The sequence below is a fragment of the Balaenoptera ricei genome, chromosome 2 (genome assembly GCF_028023285.1).
Source record: "Balaenoptera ricei isolate mBalRic1 chromosome 2, mBalRic1.hap2, whole genome shotgun sequence".
NCBI lineage: Eukaryota > Metazoa > Chordata > Mammalia > Artiodactyla > Balaenopteridae > Balaenoptera > Balaenoptera ricei.
Window position 1 is genome coordinate 186246839 of NC_082640.1, and position 22211 is coordinate 186269049.

A 22211-nucleotide genomic window follows, 5' to 3' on the forward strand; every position below is an offset into this window, starting at 1 on the left:
CCCAAAGGCCTGATGGGCTCAAGTTTCTGTTTCTAGAAACAGAGCTGCTGGTCCTAGAGGCCTATTTGGCTTTCAGACCCCAGCGGGTGGAGGGGTGGCACTCAGGGCTTCCTCTTTGTCTGTAACCTCTGCAGCTTCCCAGAAGGCCCCCCTCCCCCATGCTCAGGCCACCAAGGGCCTGACCAACTTGGGAGGATGAGGGCAGGAAAGGACCCCTGCCCCCCTTTCTCTCCACAAGCAAGGTCCACACTGGAGAGGTGAAGTCCAGAGGCTTGGGGTCTTGCGCAGGGCCGGGCCCTAGCGATGCTGCTGCCTGGGGCTCCAGCAATCCTCAGCCTTCGGAGATGAGTGTTTTGTCCTAGTTTTGCAGATGAGCAAAGGGAAGGTCGGAAGGTGCATGATGGGGTACCGGGTCGGAGGTCGGCAGTCCCTCAGCGGTCCTGGAGTGACTGGCCCTGTGCTAACCTGAACTGGGGCCCACCCTGGGGACTCACGGCTGGCCAAGCCTGGGCTGGACTCAGTCTGATAGCACACATGGTCAGCAGCTGTGATGGGGGAAGGGGGGAGGGGGCCTTTGAGGCCTTTAGACCCAAAAGTCAGGGTGAGGCCCCCCCACCAGGCAGGGGCTGCTTGGGAGCCTGGGTGGTCCCAAGCAGGGGAGCAGGAAGGGGGCCAGGAGGGTACCGGTCTCCACCTCAGCAGGAAGAACACTGCCCCCAGCTACACTTGCCCTCGTCTGTGGACCCTCCACTCTCCCTAGGGCCCACAGGAGCCGGTTTGGCCGCGTCCGGGCAAGAAGCTGGGTGACATCACCGGGCCCATTTATGGTCCAGGTTCCTTGGAAATCACACCCGGTTATACATTAACCACCTGGCCCTGGAGGGGGTGGGGAGCCTCAAAGGAGTCCCCGGCCTTTCATCCACAGAACATGACCCTGCTCAGCGGGGCAGGCACAGAGCTGGGCAGGTGGAGGTGAGCCACGTAGGAGGGCAGGGCCAGGATCCAAGCAGGGGACGCGAGGCCATCCTCAGAGTCTGTGCTCAGAGTGCAGCCAGGGTGGGCATTGCTTCCTCCTGGTCCCCTGTCCCTGAGCTCCACAAAACCCAAAAGGGAAGTTAGTTAGGGTCAGAAAAGGAGCAGGGGCTGCCTTGTGGTCACAGAGCATGGTGGGGCAGGAGACTGAGCTGGTCAGGGAAGAGGAGACCTTGGGTCACCTGATCCCTGCCTGAGATGAGAGCAGAGAAGCCTCCCCCAGTGGGCATCCTCAGGGTCTCCCTTTCCTCCAGGGCCTACTTCCTGCCAGTTCCCAGCTTTCTTCAAATCTGCCACTAGTTCTCTGAAGCCAAGTTTACTGGCTTTAAATCCCAATCCCGCTTTGGCCACGTTGGCTGTGTGATCTTATGCAAGTTACTTGACCTCCCTGAGCCTCAGTTTCCCCATCTGTAAAGTGGTGGTCCCTCTCTCACAGGATTGTGGGGAAGACTCAATGTGATGACACTTAGCTGGGCTCATACAGTATCAGTTCTTTTTAGGGGGGGGCCCAATATATAAACTCTGCCCTGGGCAAAGTACCCACCTGACCTGGCTAATCAGTTGGTGCTTGAGGACTCAGGCTGATGGGGCAGGCTCAGATGGACAGCCCTGGGAAGGCTGCTTGGAGGAGGGGGCAATGGAGGAGCTGGCCAGCCAGTCACAGAGAGGCGAGTGGGAAGTTGGGAGTCCTAATTTAGGCTCTTAGTAGGCACTCAGCCGCTGAGGAGCTGCAAGCCTGGGGAAAAGGAACCCCCACGAGAAGTGGAAAGTTGAGATCTCCCAGGAGAGCAATTAAGGGGTGATTCAGGCTGGTGCAAAGTCACCTGGAACAAAGGTTGGCGAGCCGTGGATGGTGCTGGGTTGTCTCAGTGTCGAGAGCAAGAGGCAAGGGGACAGTGATGAAGCCACACAGGCAGCTGGTGGCCAGAGCACTGGCCCCACAGGGACAAGAACCCACAGAGAATGGGAGGCCACCAAGGCCCCTCACCTTCTCCCTCTGGGGCTCCAAGGCCCAGGCCCAGTCAGGGCAGGGGCACGGAGGGGCTGAGGCTAGGCACCTGGGTCTCCATCATGGGCTCTGTGGTCCTGACACCCTCGCCAGTCCTGGCCCCAGAGGAGGGAGAGTTCAGAGTGCCTCACAGATTGGCAGGGCTCTGGGAAGGGACTGGCTCTGCAGGGCCTGGCTACTCCCATTTGCCCAGGATGGAGCAGCCTGGGCCTGGGAAGTGTGGCCTAGGGTCATTGCTAGCTGGCCCTGGGTTAGGGCTCAGGCCTCAGGGTGGCTGGGTGGGCTGGGGTCTCTATCCCTCTCCAGTACCCGAGGCTAACAGGATAAGCCCTGGCCCACAGGGACCTGTGTGCTGGAGGAAAGCAGTCCATGTCCCCTGTCCCCCTCCCCCGCACACACTCTCCAGAGGAACCGGCTCTGAATCAGCTCTGCTGAGACAGAGCAGGGCTGCTGCTTCCCTTTTCTGCCCGCGTCCTCCAGCTGCCCCTCCCCCTGTCCCCTGCTCAGGCCACTGGCCCTGTCCTCACTGACCGGCCCCAAAGGGAGCACAGTTCAACCACTGCTCATTGCACCCTGGGTTCCAGGAGGGGACAGAGGACCCCCTCCCTCCTTGAAGCAGCTCCTGCACTCCGGAGAATGTGCCCCTGAAGAGGAGGCAGGCCAAGAAGAGGCAAGGCCTGGGCCTAAGGCCACTTCTGCAGACCCTTCCAGGCCACCATCTCCTGCTCCTCTGGCTGACCCTAGCCAAAGCCTTCTGGGTCGACCCTCTCATCAGCGATTCCATTTTCTGGAATTTATCCTGGGGCCCGTCAGAGGTGTTCCCAGAGCGGTTTGCAGTGACAAAATGTCCATGGCAAAGTGTCCTCGGAGGGGACTGCGCAGCTCGCCTGGGCCGCCCTTCCGGGGACTCCGGGGCTGTCAAAAGGCTGCGGAACGGGGCCCTGCCCTGTTCCCAGCCTTTATCAATAGCGCCCGTGGGAGGAGTCTGGAAGGACTGCAGCAGCTCGGCGGCGGGACAGTGGGACTTTCAGTTTGTCTTTTGCACGAGTAGAAATAAAGGCAGAGAGTCCGAGCACGAGGCGCGCTCCGGTGGCCGGGAGGGACGGCCCGTGAGTCCCGGGAGCCCGCGCGCGCGGGGCGGTACGCCATGACGTCATCGGCGGGCGCCGCGCACCAGGCCAGAGCCGGAAGTGCTGTGGCGGCGGCGCGGGGCCACGTGCAGACCCTCCGGGAGTCGGAGGCCGACGAGCGTCGCCGGTGAGACTCCGCAGGGCCAGGGTGGCAGTGCGCGGGTGGGGGTCGCCCTGCACTTCCCTGCAGCCTCCCATGGCCGCCCCCAGCCCTGTGCCAGCCTGGCCTAAGCCGCCCCCTGCCTCTACACAGGCCAGGCCAGTGTTGCTGTTTACTGCCCCCTGCACGTCCCCAAGCTCTGCTTGGGAGCTCTTACATCTGCATCCCCCTGCCACTTGTCTGCCCAGGAGCCCGCCATAGGGGAAACTGGGGAGGGGTCGGGGGTTCTGCCTGGCCTGGAGGTGACCTCACGGGCCATTTGCAGCTCTTCCCTAGGTAGTCGCTCTCTCATCCTACAGCTGGAGAATGGAAGCCAAGCTCCTTGAGAAGGGTGATGAGAGAGAGAGAGAGGGTCAGGCTCTTACTTTGTGGGAATCCTTGGGCCCCTCCTCTGCCAGTGTAGGGCCTCAGTTTCTCCATCTGTGATTTGGGCTGATGGCTTTTTTCTTAAGACCACACCAAGAAGGGCTTCAAATGTCAGGCCAGGGTGCAGCCCTATTGGGCTGTCCTAATGGGCAGTGCCAGGGACTGAGCCAGCTACTGCACCCCCATTGCTCAGGATCTGGGCCTCACAGCCTTCTCTCTGGACCCCAGGTGCATATCCTGCCTCCTGGCCCCCTTACATGTTCATGCTGACACACCTCCCAGGTCCCTGGCACCTGCCAGACAGCAACACCATGAGCTTCGTGGCGTACGAGGAGCTGATCAAAGAGGGTGACACAGCCATCCTGTCACTGGGCCATGGTGCGATGGTGGCAGTGCGTGTGCAGCGTGGGGCCCAGACCCAGACCCGGCACGGCGTCCTTCGGCATTCAGTAGACCTCATTGGCCGCCCCTTCGGCTCCAAGGTGACCTGCGGCCGAGGTGGCTGGGTGTATGTGCTGCACCCCACACCTGAGCTCTGGACACTGAACCTGCCACACCGCACCCAGATCCTCTACTCCACCGACATTGCCCTGCTCACCATGATGCTGGAGCTTCGGCCTGGCTCTGTGGTCTGTGAATCGGGTGAGTTCTTCAGGTTACCTCAGTTCATGAAGGTGGAGGTCAGACCCACTGTCCAGACAGCCTCCAGCCTGCCCTTCCTGAACACAGGCATTATTACTCAACTTCTGTTTTAACAGGGTCTTTCTGGGGGGGCTGACTGCAGGGAGTGAGGGCAGAAGCAAGGAAGCCAGTTAGGAGGCTGGTGCTGTACTCTGCGTGTGAGTTGATGGGACTGGACCAAGGCTAGCCCGCTGGAGGAGCTGGTGCCCCGGGGGGATCCTACTTGTCTAGGTGGGGTGGGGGGTGTGAGCGCTGCTCGGCGCTGACCAAGGTGCTGACAGAAGGGCAGAGGGTGCCTGGCCTGGCAGTCCCTGACTGCTGCGAATGGGAGCCCCAGGCCCAGGGCTGAGAGTGCCCCTTCCTGGAGGGAGGCCAGGGCTGCTTCAGGGTGCTCACTGTGGGTGAGGAGCCGGCCCCGTGCTCATCCCAGGCCAGCACCATTGTCACTGAGCCCAGAGCCTGGAGTGCAGATGGAAGTGCCTGAAGGCAGCTGTTCCCAGCCTCTGCACACGTGTGCGCGCGCGTGCGCGTGTACACACACACGCAGGTGTTGGGGATTGAAGCATGCAACCTAGCCAAGAACAGCCCAGGCCCAGGTGTGCCTAGATTTCCAGCATGTTTTTCGTGGGCCGGGCATCTGGGTTCCAGAGTCACGAAGAGTTCCCAGTAGCACTGCTGCCAACTTTTGGAGGCTTCAAGCCATCTCCATCCCTCTCTTTGTCCACATGGAGGGCCTCAGTTTCTCCATGTGGACAATCAGATGGTTCTTTTTGCCCAGCCAAGCACTTTGAACTGGGGAGAGTCAGATGCAGAACCTGGGCAGTGAGTGGGTCAGAGAGTGGGTGGGGCCTGGGCAGAGGCTGCGCAGCACCAGGGCAGCTGGGGGGGTGGACAGGGTTCAGGGCCAGCTCATCCTCTGCTTCCCCCCGTGCATCCACAGCCAGGGCCTCGCTCCACTCGGCTGAAAAGTGCTGTCAGCGAGCATGCTTCTGGGCTCCTCTGATGTGCCAGCTTCCCTTCTAGGAACTGTGGGTACAGCCGTGACAAGGCAGACCAAGTTTCTGCTTCTCACAGGGGACAGACAGGAAGCCCACTGTGACGGTTTCGGTGCTGTTGATTGCTGGGGGGCTTGGGAGACAGGGCTGCGTGTTTGAGGGTGACTCAGAGAGGGGTCCCTCCAGCTAGGGGTGTCAGGGAAGACCTCTCTGAGGCGGGAGCAGTGAGTTGAATGTGGTTGACTATGATGGGAAGGCGGTACCAAGAGCCAAAGGGGAGGGTCACCCCAAGGGAGAGCCTTGCAGAGACCCTGCGCGAGGGGCCATCAAGGAGACCAGCGTGGCAGGAGCAGGGATGAGGTCAGGGAGGAAGTGGGCGCTGCTCGGGCGTCACGAGGAGTCCGACTCAGCCGTGTGTGGGAAGGGCAGAGGCCTGGTCTGACCGAGGGGGGAGAGGATCCGCGGCTGTGTTGAGGCGGACTGAAGGCGGGGGTCAGGGGCTGTTACGGGGAGCCGGCAGGCAGGTGGGGAGAAGGAGCGGCTCCTGGAGAGATGGAGAAGGAGGTGCAGGAGTTACCTGTGGGGGAGGGGAGGGCTCCTCCGTGGCGTCTGGCTGGGCAGTCTTGTCACCAACTGGTTCGGGAGGCTTGGCAGGGAGTGGATTTGGGTTGGATCGGCTCCAGCTCTGCACCTGTAAATGCTGGGCGCTGTTTGCGGTCGCGGGGGAGGTGATCGGTGTGCAGTGGACGCCCGGGCGTCTTTGTGAGGCCTGGCGCCTGGAGCGGCGAGGTGGGGGAAGGTCACGGGGGGGTGACAGGAGGACGCAGGCCCGGCCGGGCGCTGCAGGGCAGGAAGGCCGGTAGAGGGGCGGCCCGTGAGGCTGGGGGAAAACTGAGAGACGATGACGTGGGGGGCACGTTGGTCACCGTGTCTCTGGTCGCGCAGGGTGAGGGCAGAGCTGCACCCCGTGTGGCGGGAGCGGATCGGAGTGGGGGGCAGGAAGATGGACTGACCTGAGTCCCTCGGGGAGCTTGGGCCCAGCCACCACGTGGGACGGTTCCAATCCTCTTGATCTGCTCCACACAGAGCCTGCAGGGCCGCGGGCCGGTCCCGGCCCCTCTCGGGACCCATCTTCGGGGCTCCAGGTCTGTGCAGCAGAGTCTCTCCAGAGCTGGGGGTGGGCAGGGCTGCCACCCTCCCCGCTGGACCCACGGCAGACATAGATGATCAGTCAGCTCCCTCCACTGCCCCCGCCACACATGCAGCCTTCGTGTCCCAGGACCGCTCAGGGAGCTCCAGACTGGTGCCCGCTGGTAACCCGGGGTCGGCTGACCTCATGGGCCCTTGGTGGGTCCCTCAGGGTGAGGGTGGGGTCGTTTCCCATCTGACACCCGTCCGGTCCCGCTAGGCACCGGCAGCGGCTCCGTGTCCCACGCCATCATCCGCACCATCGCACCCACGGGCCACCTGCACACGGTGGAGTTCCACCAGCAGCGGGCGGAGAAGGCTCGGGAGGAGTTCCAGGAGCACCGCGTGGGCCGATGGGTGACCGTGCGCAACCAGGACGTGTGCCGCAGCGGCTTCGGCGTGAGCCGCGTGGCGGACGCTGTCTTCCTGGACATCCCCTCGCCTTGGGAGGCCGTGGGCCATGCCTGGGACGCCCTGAAGGTCGAAGGTGAGCCGGGGGGTCTGGGAGGGGTGTGGCCAGGCCGGGGCCCCTTTCGGCCTGAGCGGGGGGGTAGGTCAGGGCAGCGGGGGAGTCGTGGGGAGGTCGCCCAGGGAGAGGGTGAGGGTGAGAGGGGTCAGGGCTGGGGAGAGTGGGGCTCCACCTGGGCCCCTGCCCCTTGGCCTGGCCCCGCTCCCACCCCAAGGTGGGAGGTGTCTCGGGTCCCTGGGGAATGTGGCAGCCCTGCCTGAGTGAGAGGCGGGGCCTGCACCCCTGGGCATGCCAGAGGTCAGAGGGCAGCCCCTCACCCCAGCCGGTGCCTGCAGAGTCTCCCTTCCCCACCCGCCACAGGCAGGCTAATGTGCCCCTTTTAGGGAAGATGCTGGGTGCAGAGGCGGGAAGGTCGGCTCCGAGCCAGGGAGGTGCTGGCGAGGCCCTGGGTTTTTCCCTTTTCTGGAGAAGTTGCTGGCTCGAGCAGCCGGGCCCGTCCTCCTGCCCGCTGAGCGGTGCAGCACGGGGGGGCGGGAGAGGCAAGCCGGGGCGCCCCAGGGAAGGCCTGCCCCTTGGAAAGACAGACGCCGAGGCCCAGCTCCGGCAGCAAGGCGGCCACAGGGTCCCAGTGGGGCCCCTGCCCGCTGGCTCAAGCTCAGCCCTGGACTCCCGAGGTGGCCTGGGGCTGGGGAGAGGGGCAGCGCCGGCTTCCCCACACCTCCGCCCCCTCCGGCTTTGCCCCCTGGACACCTGCAGGTCCTCGCCGCTCCAGGGACACCAGCGGGCCCAGGCCTCGGTCCCCGAGGGAGCCATGCTGTGTGCTGTCCCGTCCCCCCTGCCCCGCTAAGCCCTGTTCTCTGGATCTGCTTGATCTGGCCCAGAGGCTCCCGACTTCCTCGTGGGTCTGGCGCTTCTCCAGCTTGGCCCGGCGAGGTGCGGCCCCGGGCTCTCTGGGCCTCTGGCTGATCAGCAGGCTCAGGCCCCGTCTAATGGGGCCTGTTTCCTCGGCTGTGTGCACAGGGGTTGGGGCCCCTCTCGGGGGTGACCCTGTGCCCTCTGGGTTCACGTCAACCGCACACTGCCTCCAAGCCCAGGCCTCCCAGTGGACCACCTGGGGGTCTGTGTCCCAGGTGTGGCTGAGGTGACCAGGCCTCAGGGACCTCTGGGGGCTGGCCTGGGCCACGTCCGTTCCCCTAGCCAGCCTGCAGGATGCGTGGGCGAGCCCCGGTGGGAGGCGGCAGGAAGGGGTTGCAGCTCCTGCCCCCTCTCCCTCTCCCTCGGTCCGTGGGGCTCCGCTCAGAGTAGGCGCCTCGTGTTCCCAGGAGCGGGCCACAGCCTCTAATTTTCTGTGACAGCCGCAGCCCCCGTCCCCGGGGCTGCTCTGTATGGTTAAAGCTGTTCAGGCCCAGCACTCTGGCAGCTGCCATGCCAAGGTTCTGCCCGGCTCTCAGCTGCCTGGTGGGAATCAGGGGTGGCGGTGCCCTCTGGAAGCCCAGGGGGATCAGGGTGGTGGGCTGGGTCCGTGCCGGCACGTGAGAGGGCTTGGTTCAGGGGGGCCCTGCCCCGTGGCTGCAGAAGAGCTTCTGCCCCCGGGCCCCAGCCCGGCTCCTCTACTCTGGGGCCGCAGCTCTTCGTGGCCAGAGGGCTTGGTGGGGGCTTCATGGCCTCGGACCGCAGGACAGGGGTCGGGGCACCCACCCTCCTCAGCTCACACAGTGGGGTCTCGCAGCGCCCACTCCCGAAGGGATTGGGGGTGCATTGCCTCTGCCCTGCAGTCCCAGCCCGCAGACCCCCGGGCCAGAGGAGGCGGGCAGGCGGGTGGGCGGGCTCTGGGGGCGGCCCCCTGCCCTCTGACCCCGCCTCCTCCTCCCGTGCAGGCGGGCGCTTCTGCTCGTTCTCCCCGTGCATCGAGCAGGTGCAGCGCACGTGCCAGGCACTGGCGGCCTGTGGCTTCTCGGAGCTGAGCACCCTGGAGGTGTTGCCCCAGGTCTACAACGTGCGCACCATCAGCCTGCCCGCGCCTGACCTGGGGGCCAGTCCGGGCCCCGACGCTGGCCCCTTCCGCAGCGGCATGCCCATGAAGGAGACCGTGGGCCACACCGGCTACCTGACCTTCGCCACCAAGACCCCGGGCTAGCGAGCCGCCCGCCAGGAGCTCCAGGGAGCTGGGAGCACCGCGGGGCCGGACGGGGAGGCGAAGCTCGGCCAGAGGCTGCCTTATATGGTCGGCGGATGCCTGCCGGGGCCTGTGTTTAGAAACCTACGGACGCAGGGTGGGGCGGGGCTGGGGGCCTCCCGGGTGGCTGAGTGGGGCTGCCACGGTGGAGCAGTGTCCGGCCCCTGGGGAGGGAGGCCTCCCGCCCACGTCACCGCTGTGGTCAGCGTCCCCGTCCTGCGGCTCTTTGTTGCCACTCAGCGTCTCCACTGCCGTAGGCTCTTCTGGATGTTGAGGCCCAAGAGTGCAGGTGGCGGGGCGCAGGTCTGACCCTTCCCAGGTGGCCCCAAACGAGGAGGGAGGAAACGGGGAGCAAAGACCCGGAGGAGGAGGGCCAGGGACCCCCACGGTCCAGCTGCCCGGCATCTGAGGCGACCCCGCTGTGTGGCCTCAGGCCTGACCCCACCCCTCTGGGCAGTGCACAGGCCGTGTGGGCATGTCCCTAGATTCCCGCTGGCGCAGGGCCGGGGCAGCCCCGCTGCTTCGCTTCTGCCTCTGGGAAGTACCTCTGCGGCCCTGGCCCAGCCAGAGCCCTCACGTGTCGATGCGTGCGAACACACAGTGTCACGTAGGGAAGAGCTGGGCAGGGCGGGAACACGCGTCCGGTGGCTGGCCAGTCGGGTCGGGCCCACTCGGTGCCCCTGCCGCTCACAGGAGCCGCAGGGATGTGGGGATGGGGGCGTGCACCCAGGACGGAGTGGGGGGCGCCAGCCCTGCCCTGGCCTGCTCTCCAGCTCTGGTGCACGGCTGGCGTCCCTCCCGCCCTGCTGCTTGAAGGCTCTGGGTGCCTGCCCTTGGCCTCAGCCAGCCGTCAGGAGCCTCGGTGACCCCAGGTCGGCACAAGAGCCCCAGGGTCCCGGGCTGGCCTGAGGCTGGTCCCCGACCACCCCTGGCAGAGAAATAAAACACTGTTGCCCCTGCTCTGCTGACTGGTCCCCCTGGTGCCCCACGAGGCCAGACCTCCACTCCCCACACCAGCATCCATGCTGGACCTCCCTGCACGTGGCCCCCCCGGCCCCTGCTCCTTCCTCTCCCAGGGCAGACACCACAGGGGCTCTGGACTCCAGGACAATGGCCTGGGACATGGTGGACAAAGGGGCAAGTGTGTGGCCACCCCCACCCAGCTGCAGAAAGGGCCACTTGTTCCTGGGAAGGGTGGGGGCGGGGGAGGGAGAGAGTCCCTGGCTGTGTGTGTGTGTGTGTGTGTGTGTGTGTGTGTGTGTGTGTCCGTCCGTCCATGTCCGGCTGGGCCTTCCGTCCATAGCCCGGCCTGGGCACCTGGGTTGCCTCTCTTGTTGCCTGAAGGGCCCAGAACTCAAGAAGGACCTCCCAGGCCTGCTGTCCTGGCCCCAGGCCACCACCCAGGCTTTGGGGGTCCTTGGAGGGATGCCAAGTGAGGTGGGCCTGCAAGAGGACCAGTCTCTTGGTGGCAGCATCACAGGGCCAGGGGCGCCTTGTGTCTCCTTGTAAGACCTGTGTCCCCTCAGAGACCCTAGGGTCCCTGGAAGCCCTTGCCCTACTCCGGGGATCATGTCCCCCCTTCAAGGACCTGTCCTGACCTCTGACCAAATGCCTAGTCTGGGGACACAGGAGGGACCTGGGCTTTCCTTGGCCTTCAGGAAAGGCCTGTGAGGTGTCTGATGTAGGGCATAGGCCTCCTCTGCAGGCCTGGCTCTGCCTGTTCTCCAGGCGGGGCTTCGGCTGGCAGGCTACACTGTGGCCCTGGGTGAGTCACTGGAGCCTGCACTTGGGTCCGTGTGAGCTGGAAGGGAAAGCCCAGGATGGATGAAGGCGCAGGGCCACCAGGTAGGGGTCAGGCGACCTGGATCCCTGTCCACGCTTGCAGTTGCACTTGGCACAGAGCTGCTCTCAAGTATGGGGCCCTCCAGCCCCTTGACTGTCTGCCAGGCCCTGCACACGAGCCCCCAGGGCCCCACTGGGCCTCTGTCCCATGCCAGGGGCCTCAGCCTGGAGCCCCACCTGGCCCCAAGCCAGCAGTGAACTCCTGCGCATCCTTCAAAACCCCTCAAGTGTCTCTCAGTGCTTCCCACCCTCCCCCACCCAACCGAGGCAAGAGCGTCTTGCTCAAGCACGTCTTCTGCTCCCACACATCCCATGCTGGTGATCACCCCTGTAGGGCTGCCCCTAGCCCGGGAGCCCCTTCAGGCAGACAAGCGGAAGCCAAGCGGCCCCACAAATTCTGCAGATGGGGAGCTTGATGCCCGGAGAGTCAGGGCCAGGGCCCGTGGTGAGTGACTGATCAGCAGGTCACTTGGTCACCTCCTCGAGGCAGGAGCCTAGGGCTGGTCACAGGACAAGGATTCACCCGGAAAGTCCCCGTCCAGCCCCAGACGAGCACCTCTGGCCTTCAGTTTTTCCTCGGAAATTCCTGCGCCTGCCCAGCCCTGGTCTGAGTGGCTGAGACGTGACACATCAGCTTCCTCCGCTGCAGCCCCCGCTCCCAGGCCTGAGCCCGGGAAACAGATGGCCACTCAGACTCACTCACCTGCCCTGAGGGCCCCGGGCCAGGATCCCACCTTCGGGCCAGGTTCAGGGCCTGCCTCTGGAGCTGTCTCCAGCCACCTCCACAGCTCCAGCCACCTCCCCCTGGAAGCCCCCCGGGCTTTGCCCCCACAGCCCCAGCGTGAGCTGCTCCTGTCCTCCCTGTGCTTCACCGTCACCTGCCTTGGAGGGGCTTGTGCCCTGCGCCCAACCTGGGGCAGTGTGGGTTGGGGGCTCGGGGCGGTTGTTGGATGGGTGTTGGTTCAAGGGATGCCAGGCCCCTGGAGGCTGTACCCTGTCTAGCAGAGGGTGACAAGGAAGGTCATCTTCCGCATGAGGACAAGTCAGGGGATGGGCTTCCCCACACCTGCCCCCCTCAACCCTGCAGTCTGCAGGAAGGCCCCCCTTCCCGTCCCCTTCTTTCTGCCTCCATGGCCTCTGTTCTCCTAGGGCTGCCGGCTCTCCAGCCTCTAGCCTGCATGCTGGAGGCCGGGTGGGCTGCGTGGGACCCTGGCCCAGGGGAATGATGCAGCTCCTACCCCATCCCAGCCCACTGCACAGGGGGAGAAACTGAGGCCCAGCAGAGATGAGGCAGATCCAGGCCTCCACCCACCCACCCAGGACCTCCTATATCTGACACTCTCCCACCCGTGTGGTTGTCTAGGGTGTGACCACGGAGGCCAAAGGAGACTTCTGCAGTCATGGAAGGCTCCTTGGAAGAGGCGACGGTCTGCAGGGTGTGGAAGGGCTGGTGGAAATTGGAGGCGGGTGAGCAGGAGGCCCCCCCAGGTGGGAGCAGGAGGCCCCAGGCAGGACAGCTTCCTGCAGGCCCAGGAGAATGAAATGGAAAGCGTCAGGAGAGGCTGCTTTGGAGCCCCAGGCTGGTAATGCCTGCTGTTTGCAAGGCTGCTCTGAGTAAAGGCCAGTCATGGGACCCAGTGCTCCACTCTGCCCAGGGGCTCTTGGGCTCACATGCCAGCCTGGGGGTGTCCCTTCCTCCTAGTGGGGCTCAGGTGAGAGCATCCCTGGGTTGGCCCTGCTGGAGGTCTTGGCTCCCGATGCCCCCAGGAGGGAGCGTGTAGATGGGGGCCCAATCCTCAGGACGATCCTCTTCACCAGCCTCGGGCGCTCTCACGCCGCAAATGGGGGCTGAGCACCTGCCAGCACCCCGCTGGTGCTGAGGACCCTGACCTTCAGGGCAGCCTGGCCTGCCCTCAAGGGCTCCCGGGAACCAGGCACAGACTGCAGGTGAGAAGTGCACGGCTGGAGCAAAGCAGGGAAGGGGGTGGGGTGGGACAGGAAGGCCTCACCAGGATGTGGCCTCTGCAATCACAGGGGAACACGGAGTTAGGACTGGGCCCGGCCGTCAGCCTGTCCTCAGCAGGGATAACCAGACCCTGCTCTGCCCTCTGGAGGAGCCACTTACGGGCTCAGGCTCCAGGTCTGCCGGGGTCACATCCTCCTTCTGGTGCCACGTTGATGAGTCCCTCCTTCCTTCGTGCAGAGGTGAACACAGTGCCTGCCCAGTGGGGGGATGGGGGTGGGGGAAGCTGCCGCCGTGAGATTAAGTGTCGCGTCAACGTTTGGACTGTCGGCGTCCACAGAATGTCTCAATGATTACTAGCGCTAGTGGGAAACACCACCCTTTCCAGGAAGACCCCTGGTCTCTCTTTCAGATTCCAAGGCCAGAATTTGGGGGCCACTTATGAATCTGAGAAACGTCCTCTGCACTTTGTGACACTTGAATAGCTTTTTGCACCTTCAGGGGCACTTGAATAGTTTGTCAGAAGACTTGACATTGAGACTTTTCGGGAAAATCCAGGTCATCCAGTCACTGTGCTTATAGTTAGTTGTATAATTAAACTAAAAACTGAGAACATTGGGCTGTGCACAGGCAGATGGCACTCAACTGACCTCCACAGTTTTTGCGGTAGGTGTACTAGTTAGCTGTCACCACAGACATGCTGCATAACAAATAATCCCCCCCCCCCCCAATACTCAGAGTCTTAAAGCAGTAGCCAGTTCCTCCCTTGGGTCTGTGGCTTGACTGCTCTTGGCCAACCTCTGCCAGGCTCGTCCGTGTGTGGGGGCTGAGCTGATGTAAACTCTGCTCTGCTCCACCCTTTCCTCCTGGGACCATGGCTCTTCTCACGTCCTGTGGCTCAGGCGCAGTAGGGGCGAGCCTGGTCATGCAGGCGCTTTTCAAGCCTTTGGTCACATGGCCTAAACTCAGATCCTGGTGGAGAGAGAGACCCTGTGATTTTAGGGGAGGAGCTGCAGGGCCGCCGGCACAGGGCATGGGGGCTGGGGCTTGCAGGTCCTCAGCCAGGGGGGTTGAGACAGCCAGGCTCGCCAGCCTTTCTTGCCCTCCTCTGTGTGTGTGTGTGTGTGTGTGTGTGTGCCCCCAGCCACAGGATGAGGGCATTTCCTCGTGTGTGTGTGTGTGTGTCGGCCTGGCCACAGGATGAGGGCATTTCCTTGTGTGTGTGTGTGTGTGTGTGTGTCTGGGCCCGGCCGCAGGATGAGGGCATTTCCTTGTGTGTGTGTGTGTGTGTGTGTGTGTGTCTGTCTGTCTGTCTGTCTGGGCCCGGCCGCAGGATAGGGCATTTCCTTGTGTGTGTGTGTGTGTGTGTGTGTCTGGGCCTGGCCGCAGGATAGGGCATTCTCGTGTGTGTGTGTGTGTGTGTGTGTGTGTGTGTGTCTGGGCCCGGCCGCAGGATAGGGCATTCTCGTGTGTGTGTGTGTGTGTGTGTGTGTCTGGGCCCGGCCGCAGGATAGGGCATTCTCTTGTGTGTGTGTGTGTGTGTGTCTGGGCCCGGCCACAGGATGAGGGCATTTCCTTGTGTGTGTGTGTGTGTGTGTGTGTGTGTGTCTGGGCCCGGCCGCAGGCTAGGGCATTTCCTTGTGTGTGTGTGTGTGTGTGTGTGTATGTGTGTCTGGGCCCGGCCGCAGGATAGGGCATTTCTTCGTGTGTGTGTGTGTGTGTGTGTGTCTGGGCCTGGCCACAGGATGAGGGCATTTCCTTGTGTGTGTGTGTGTGTGTGTGTGTGTGTGTGTGTGTGTGTGTCTGTTTGTCTGGGCCCGGCCGCAGGATAGGGCATTTCCTCGTGTGTGTGTGTGTGTGTGTGTGTGTGTGTGTGTGTGTGTGTGTGTGTGTGTCTGTGTCTGGGCCCAGCCGCAGGATGAGGGCATTTCAAAGTCAGCCTGCCTCCGAAGCAGCAGCGTTGGCGGGAGGGAATAACTCCGCTCCCACCAGGCTGAGAATAGCTCAGAATTGGGTCACGCTCCCCGAGAGCTCCGGTCACAGCCTCCAGCCTTTGAGGATAATCAGCTTTCTCCCCAACATCTGTCCCTTCAAAGAGGAGGGCAGACCGACCGGGTGCAGGCACATTTTTAGAAGAAGCGGAGGGGATCGGGACGAGGCGGGGAGTCTGTTAGTGGCTGGCCCCTTCCGTCCCTCCCCCGCTTCCTTTGCTGTCCCCGCTCCATTCATGTCCCCTGCCTGGCAGGCCACTTCCACCCTTCCTGCCCACCCTGCCACTTACCCCACTCCCTGGGACCCATCAACCCCTGCCCAGGGCCAGGTCATGTGAGAAAGCTCCGAGGGTGCCCCCACCCTCCTGCCCTGACTCCTTCCTGGGCTCTCTTTCCTTCTGTCCTGGGTAAAGGTGATGGTGGGGAGTGGGCGACGCCCCTCTCCGAGGATTCAGGAGGCTCAGGTCTCTCCAGCCTTCAGGCTCTGACGTCCTGCTCGCCACTTGGGCCCAACGTGGAGTGCAGCCCCTTGGCCTGCCAGAGGAACTGGAATCTCTCAAACTGCTCTTTTCTTTCTTTTCTTTCTTAAAACAAAAACACGCCTTGATGAACTTAAGTGGCATGGTCACAACTATGGAAGCTTCCAGCACCAGCTACCTGGCTCTTTTCAAGGCTGCGCTTTTGTCAACAAGAGCTTAGTTTTCCCTCCCTTTGGTTGGAATATTTGTGCCGACGCCCCAGGCCCTTCTGGGATCACTGTGTCTCCCAGTGGATCCATCGCAGAGGCCCCTGGGCTCCCAGATTGAGAGCAGCAGGGGACAACAGGGCAACGCGGTGCGGGCACTTCTTTTGGTTCTGATTCGGACAAACCAAATGTTTTATTTTACAAAATAAGACAGCTGGGACATTTGAAGGCTGAGTGGATGTTTCATGGGTTTAGGAATGACAGCTTTTTTAGGTGTGCTAACGATACTACGAAATGATAGGGTGGCTGGCATCTGCCTCAAAATAACCTGGGTGGGGGGAGGGGAGAGAGATCTGAAACCCTGGTCCCCTGGGACCAGGAAGCCTTTGGGATTCTCTCTACTTTCACCTTTCTTTGACATTTTCCATGATAAAGAGTTTTGTTTTGTTTTGTTTTAAAGGAGAAATGCTCCAGGCCACTTAACCATTTCTTTGCTCTTGGCTCCCCAGCCCTGGAGGAGGTCAGCCAGATCAATGCCCAGGGTCACTGGTCCCAGCCTCCCCTCCCAGGGCCACCAGGCTCCTCCTAAGTCGAGGGTGGGGGTGTGTCCCTCAGGTTCTCCAGCACTGGGGGCGGGGGCAGCAGGTCACACGCTGTGGGGCAGGAGAGAGACACAGAGGGTTGGTCCCCGGCAGGGGAAACGGTGAGCTGTCCACTCTCTGCTCCCCTCAGCGTGGATCCAGGGGCCACAGACCCAGGAGCCAGCTTGCTGTGGTGGAGCGTGGGCCTTGGGAGCGGCTCCCAGCCTCGCGGGTGGGGGGGGAGGGCTGCAGGACGCCCTCACCTCCTGCCTCGGAGGGGGTGCTGCCCCAGCTCCAGGAGACGGCCCCTCTTCTGGCCTCTCCAGCTCCAGACAACCACCCTGTATTGGCTTCCAGACCCTCCCCGTAGCCCTGTACCCCCTTCGTCCACCCTGCTGCCACCAATAGGCCTGACCTCATGCCATGCCCCCAGAAGATAGCTAAGGGACTCATTCGATTGCAGTGTAATTCCCATACAAGGATGGACCCGTTTAACAGTCCAGCTCCAGGAGTGCTGGACCCACGTATGCACCCCTGGGCCCCCGCTGTCCCTCCCTAGTCTGTCTCCGCGCCCATCCCAGACGGACACTCGGCCGCCTTCTGTCACTGTCATTACATTTGCCGATAAAATGAATCTAAACGGGCGAGTGAACCGGGGGGTGGGACGAGGTCTGAACACAGCCTCTTTCCGTGGTGTCAGGGAGCACCTACAGGGCCAGCAGCGGACACACGGCTCCGCAGGACCCAGGCTGCTGGGCACGCCGATGGGAAGGCTCTGAGCCGCTGGACGCACTCGGGTGAGCAAGGCCCGGGCCTGTGGAGGCGAGGGCCCTGCCGAGGAATGCGGGTGGCCGCCTGTGGGGCAGGGGCTGCGGGGGCAACAGACAGAGGCTTGTTGCTAAGCTACGGGCACAATGGACATTCCAGGCACCAGGCAACTGGGACAGAGACCTTTCTCGGTGGGAGGAGGCATGGGGGCCCAGGCCACCCCCACCCCCACCCCCAGCTCTGCTGTCCCCCAGGACGTGAGGCACACGCTGCCTGGCCCCTCGGGGCCTCCGACACCCAGGCCCACTAGCCGGGCACCCAGTGGGGAGGGTGGCCAGCGCGTGCTTCTGCAGCTCAGGCTGACCCAGCCCTCCGTGCCGGCCACCTCCTCTGGGCCTCTGTCTCCTCTGACCGTGCTTCCTGGCCGGTCCCCCCAAGGTTCAAGCGCAGGGCTCTCACAGGGTCCCGGGCAGAGCTTAGAGGTTTTGGTGGGCCTCCAGTCCTCCGCCCCCTCCCCAGCCCTTAGGCTCAGCACCTCCGCTTTTGGCCGCACCTGGCCGGGGCTGGCTCTGCTGGTGGCCACGCCCGGCAGGGCCCTAGGCCCTCGGCGGCTGGCCCCAGTGTCCAGCGCGGCCTCTGTTTGTCTGGGACAAGACAAGGGGTAGGTCGGCTCCCTTCGGGCTCCACTTCCTCCCTCCGTGGAGAGACTGCTAAGGAGCTCTGGGCCCAGGGCCACCAGCTGGTGCCCGGCGGGGGTGGGGGGGGCTTGGCGGCCCTTCTCACCCCGCTAACGGTCATCAAGCTCCTGGTCCGGCCACCGGGCCTTGGCCCTCGCAGTTCCCGCATCCAGCGGCCCAGGGCCCCCTCCACCAGGGTGGCCGAGCCGCCACGTCCCCCGCAGCCCCGAGAGACAGACATCCCAGGAGCCCACCCAGGCCTGTCTCCCACTGCACAGTGCCGGGGCCCCAGCTGAACTGCGCAGTCCTTGCGGGCCCGACCGTGTCCAAGCTCTGCGTCCACAGGTACGGCGTTGGAGCCCACCAGGCACCGTCTCTGCACTTTCTCAGCTTTTGTCTCTGTTCTCTGCTACCCTGTCTTTGCTGACCCTGCCACCGGGCTGGCCTCCCGGCCCCTGCCCGAGGAGGTGCCCAGTGCAGTCTGGAGGGGGGTGACTCGCCCTCACTGTGCACGCTTGGCAGAAGGGTGAGAGTTTCTCCCAGCCCCACCGGCGGGGGGCTGGGTGGTTTGCGGCAAAAGACTTGCCCTCTCTGAGCCTCAGCCCCCCACCCCCTGTGCAACAGGGTACGCCCAGCAGCTCCCTGGCTGGGCTTAGGGGGTTTCCCGCATGGGGACGTGCCCAGGCCTGCAAGCCCCTCACCCCACCACATACACACGCACACACGTGTATGCACACACATGCACAGAGATGAATGCACAGGTGCACGTGCCAGGCGTCGTGGGATCCAGGGAGATAGTAGTTTCAGAGCCCCCCATGCCCGAGCCCACCCCAGGATGCTTCCTTATGCCGGCCTCATGGTTCCCCTCCCCCTCCTGCAGCCCTCATCCTTGAAGCTTGCCTGCCTGTCCTGGGACCCAGACAGACAGCTGGACACAGACCCTCCCACACCAGGCCAAGACCCCCCCCACCAAGAGCTGCCTGGGCCCAGCAAGGCATCTGGGGTGGGGTCTGCACCTCAACAGGTGCTGTCACTTATCAGGAGCAAAGCCAGGGGACTGCTCCCATCTCCTCCCCCACTCCGTCCACTTCCCAGGGAGGCAGCCTGGGCCTCTCCAAGGCCGAGCAGGGGCCCCTCGGGGTCTCTTCTAGGCCAGAGCTGAGGACAAAGAGGCAGCTGCCAGCAGGGCGGGTTGGGGGGCCTCGGCCTTTGTGAGCACAGGGCCCCTCCTGGTGACCTCACCACCGGCCAGAGAAGGGCCCTTTCTTCCCAAAGGCGGCAGTTGGGAATCTGCCTGGGGACAAAGCGGCTGCCCGGCAGGGGACCAGTGAGGGGCTGGCCCCCCCATGGCATAAATTAGGGGGGCTGAAGTGGGGGAGGGGAGAGCAGGGCGGCTGCAGCTGGTGCCCAGAGGAAGGCACGCACAGACGGCCACCGAACCCCCCTCCCACACCGGTGCACGAGCTGCCCCCCTCCGAGGCTCATTCATTCATCTCTACTCCTTCATTCATTCCACACATGGCCACTGGGCACAGGCCCTGGGGACACAGAAGAGCATCTGGAGGAGGAAGGAGTGAATGGACGGGTGATGGGTGGGGCTCCCATTCTGGAGGGGGAATTGGGACAGCCAGTCACCGTGGTCCCCAGGCTCCAGGGCTGGGCAGGGAGCTAGTCCATCCAAGCAGGTGCTCGGACACCCACAGCCACATGTCTGTCCCTGTGGGGAAACCAAGCCCCAGCAGGTGGCCAGGTCTGAGGTCACAGAGCAGCCTCTCAGCCTGGCCAGCTCCCCAGGTGAGGTCAGGAAGACATCTGGTTTTCAATGAGATCAGTGGTGTCGGGTGACATCCGCCCCCTGTGGGGCCCAGGGCTCCACAAGCATCCTCACTGCCTTGCTGGCCCGCGGCCCTCCCTCTTCAGGGCACCTCCCCTGCACCAGAGATGACCCCTGGGTGAGGCCCTGCTGGGTCAGATGGCCCAGGGTGGCCAGTGGTGGCAGGGCATGTGGACATCACAGATAGTGCCCGGCCAGCACAAGTCACCCAGAGAGCCCCTTGGGCTGTCCCATGGATGCCCCAGCTCTCCTCTGTGGCCTACTGAGCCCTGCTGGGCACCGGAGACATCTGCCCCCATCCCCGAGGCTCTGAGTGCACCAGGGCCCCAGGCCGGGCGGGCTTCCTGCAGGCGGAGGCAACAGGGCAGATGGCCCTGAATGTCAGGCCGGGTCCAGGAGGCAGGCACAGGAGACCTGGTACTGTCAGCAGGGCTTATGTCAGGCCCAGGGGGTCTCCTTCAAAGAGTGACAGCCCTCCCCACCTGCCCCACCAGCCATGAGTAGGATCTGGCCCTGCGTCCTGTCCACACTGAGCACAGAGGCCGAGAGGGTGTCTGAGCGTGTGGAGGGCACCAGCTCCGGGTTCTGTCCCCAGGGCTCCCGGCCCCGCCTCCCACCCAGATGCTGTCCTGACTTGGGGGACTTGGCCTGAGTTGTTTGGTTGGGGTCCGAGAACTTCGGGGCTTGCAGTCACTCCAGCAGCACAGAGAGCTCTGAGATTCCTGGTCCGGAAACGCCCAAAGCCCTATTGCAACCACTGGGGCCAGAGCCCAGCGGGAGACAGGGAGGAAACTTACGCAACGGAGCACCGACTGGGTGCTGGACACTTCTGTCCTCCCATCACCCCCATTTATGGATGAGGAGACTGAGTCTCTGTGGCTGGGGAGGAGACCAGGAGGAGGCCTGAGGCTTCCAGGACACTGAGCCCCCAAAGGCTGGGGCGCAGCCCGCAGGAGCCCCTCACCCCCTCCCTGGAACAGAGAGCGAGCAGGGCGGGGGCGGGGTGTAAGTAGGCCAGCGCTCTGTGCAGCGTTGCTATGGCGCCGCCGTTGCTGCTGTGCAGGCTTCCTTCTGGGCCCTGTTCCCAGGACACCTCGAGCTAGCTGCCAGGCGTCCCTCCCCAGCCCGGCCAGGCCCCCTCGCCACGCTGGGGCTGCTCCCAGTCTCCGAGCCCTCCTCTACCCCCGGGCCCCTTGCCCACCCGCAGGCTGCCGGGGCGGGGGTGGGGGGGGGCCGTGGCAGAGTGTCTGTCTCACCTCGTCACACACACATGCCTGCACACACAGCACACACAGCCTGTGCACACACTCACAGCACACGCGCGGCACTCGGTGAAGGTGAAGCTGCAGGAGCTCCGCCTCACAGTGGGAGGTGGGCTGCAGGGCAGAGCTTCGGCTCCAAGACGCCCCCGGACTCCGAGGGGCTGCGAAGCCCGGAGCTGGGCCTCGGCGGCCTTGGCGAGGGGCCTCCTCTAGCCTGGTTGCCCTGCTCAGGGAGCGGGGACGGGAGCGGCTCTTTGGGCCTAAGGGGCAGACTGAGCCGAGCAGCAGCGCGTTCGCTCGGGCCGCCTCTGGGCGCCGCTGGGCTCCTCCACACACCACGGCGGCTGCCGTGCCCACCCCGGGCCCCGCGTGTGCCTCGCTGGACTCAGCCCCGCGATGAAGTGGCTTTCACCGCCCGCTGCACAGGAAGTGGCCCAGGGAGGCCCTGGCGGGCAGCTGCCTTGGCCGGGGCCCCGCCCGCCTCGCTCCCGACGTCAGCTGACGTCAAGGCGTCGGTGAGGGGGCTGACCCCAGGGTCCCGGAAGCCCTGCCGGCAAGGACCCCTGCGAGGGCGGGCAGGGAGGGCCCGCGGGAGCCGAGTTCCCTGGGGAGGGCCAGGTGGGAGGGGCCGGGGGGACTCCCAGGCCCCCCTTCAGGGTCACAGCTGGGCCCTGTGAGCGCCCCCCTCCCAGTGTGACGCCAGGGGTCCTCACGCCCGCCCGCTGTCTGTGCAGGCGCTGGCTCGTCGCCAACAGGAGGGCCTGCGTCCTTCCGACCTGCGTCCCGCGGTGGCGGTGGCCCCGTGGGCACCCGCGTCCTTTGGGGTGAGCGCTTTGTCTGTCAGAATCCCAAGGGCCCGGGGAAAGGCCCTGAGCTGTTAGCAACGGCGGCCCTTCAGCACAAAGGCCTGCGGGCCCAGGAGGCCGAGGCTCCCCGGTGGGGATCCTACCTCTGCGCCCCCTGCAGCCTCCCCAGCCCAGCGGCCAGCAGCGCGTGAAGCTGTGTGAGGCGCCCAGGGAGCGCTCGAAAGGCAGAGCTGGCTCAGGGCAGAGGAGAGGGGCTCTTGAGAGGCCCCCAAAAGCTTCCGTGGGCAGGGGCGTGGTGGAGGGGCAGCGGGGGGAGAGGGGGCTTCGTGGAGGGGCGAGTGGGTGGGCCGGAGCTGGGAGCATGCTGGGGGTCCTAAGGGAGAAAGGGCAGGAGGCGTCCGACATCAGGGGCGGGGGCGGGGGAAAGGATCTTGCTCCTGGCGCTGAGGTGACAGTGGCACAGAGGCTTGCCTTGGGCACAGGCCAGGCTGGAGGCCGGGAGGGACCCCTGCACCCTGGGCCACCCACCAGGCCCCATGGCTGGAGCTGCTGCGGTCGCCCTCACACCTGCCCCCCTTGCTGCTGCAGGCGGCATG

The 22211-nt window shown here is 64.4% G+C and overlaps 1 protein-coding gene across 2 annotated transcripts; it reads left to right on the forward strand.

Annotated features, from left to right (window-relative positions):
* The first annotated feature begins 3214 nt into the window (after nt 1-3214).
* On the forward strand, nt 3215-10166 carry TRMT61A (tRNA methyltransferase 61A). 2 transcript variants are annotated; one of them, XM_059915874.1, is made up of 4 exons: nt 3215-3298; nt 3926-4339; nt 6782-7048; nt 8908-10166. In XM_059915874.1, the coding sequence occupies exons 2-4, from the start codon at nt 3955-3957 to the stop codon at nt 9165-9167; spliced, it is 912 nt and encodes a 303-aa protein (XP_059771857.1). In that variant the 5' UTR covers nt 3215-3298; nt 3926-3954; the 3' UTR covers nt 9168-10166. The 2 variants fall into 2 exon arrangements, with proteins under 2 accessions (XP_059771857.1, XP_059771858.1); XM_059915875.1 differs by having other exon boundaries at nt 3980-4339.
* Nucleotides 10167-22211: the final 12045 nt, after the last annotated feature.

Coding starts and splice junctions, on each gene's coding strand:
- TRMT61A (XM_059915874.1), top strand. CDS start 3,955: ATGTTCATGCTGACACACCTCCCAGGTCCCTGGCACCTGCCAGACAGC. Junction 4,340..6,781: donor CTCTGTGGTCTGTGAATCGG/GTGAGTTCTTCA, acceptor CGGTCCCGCTAG/GCACCGGCAGCGGCTCCGTG. Junction 7,049..8,907: donor GGACGCCCTGAAGGTCGAAG/GTGAGCCGGGGG, acceptor CCTCCCGTGCAG/GCGGGCGCTTCTGCTCGTTC.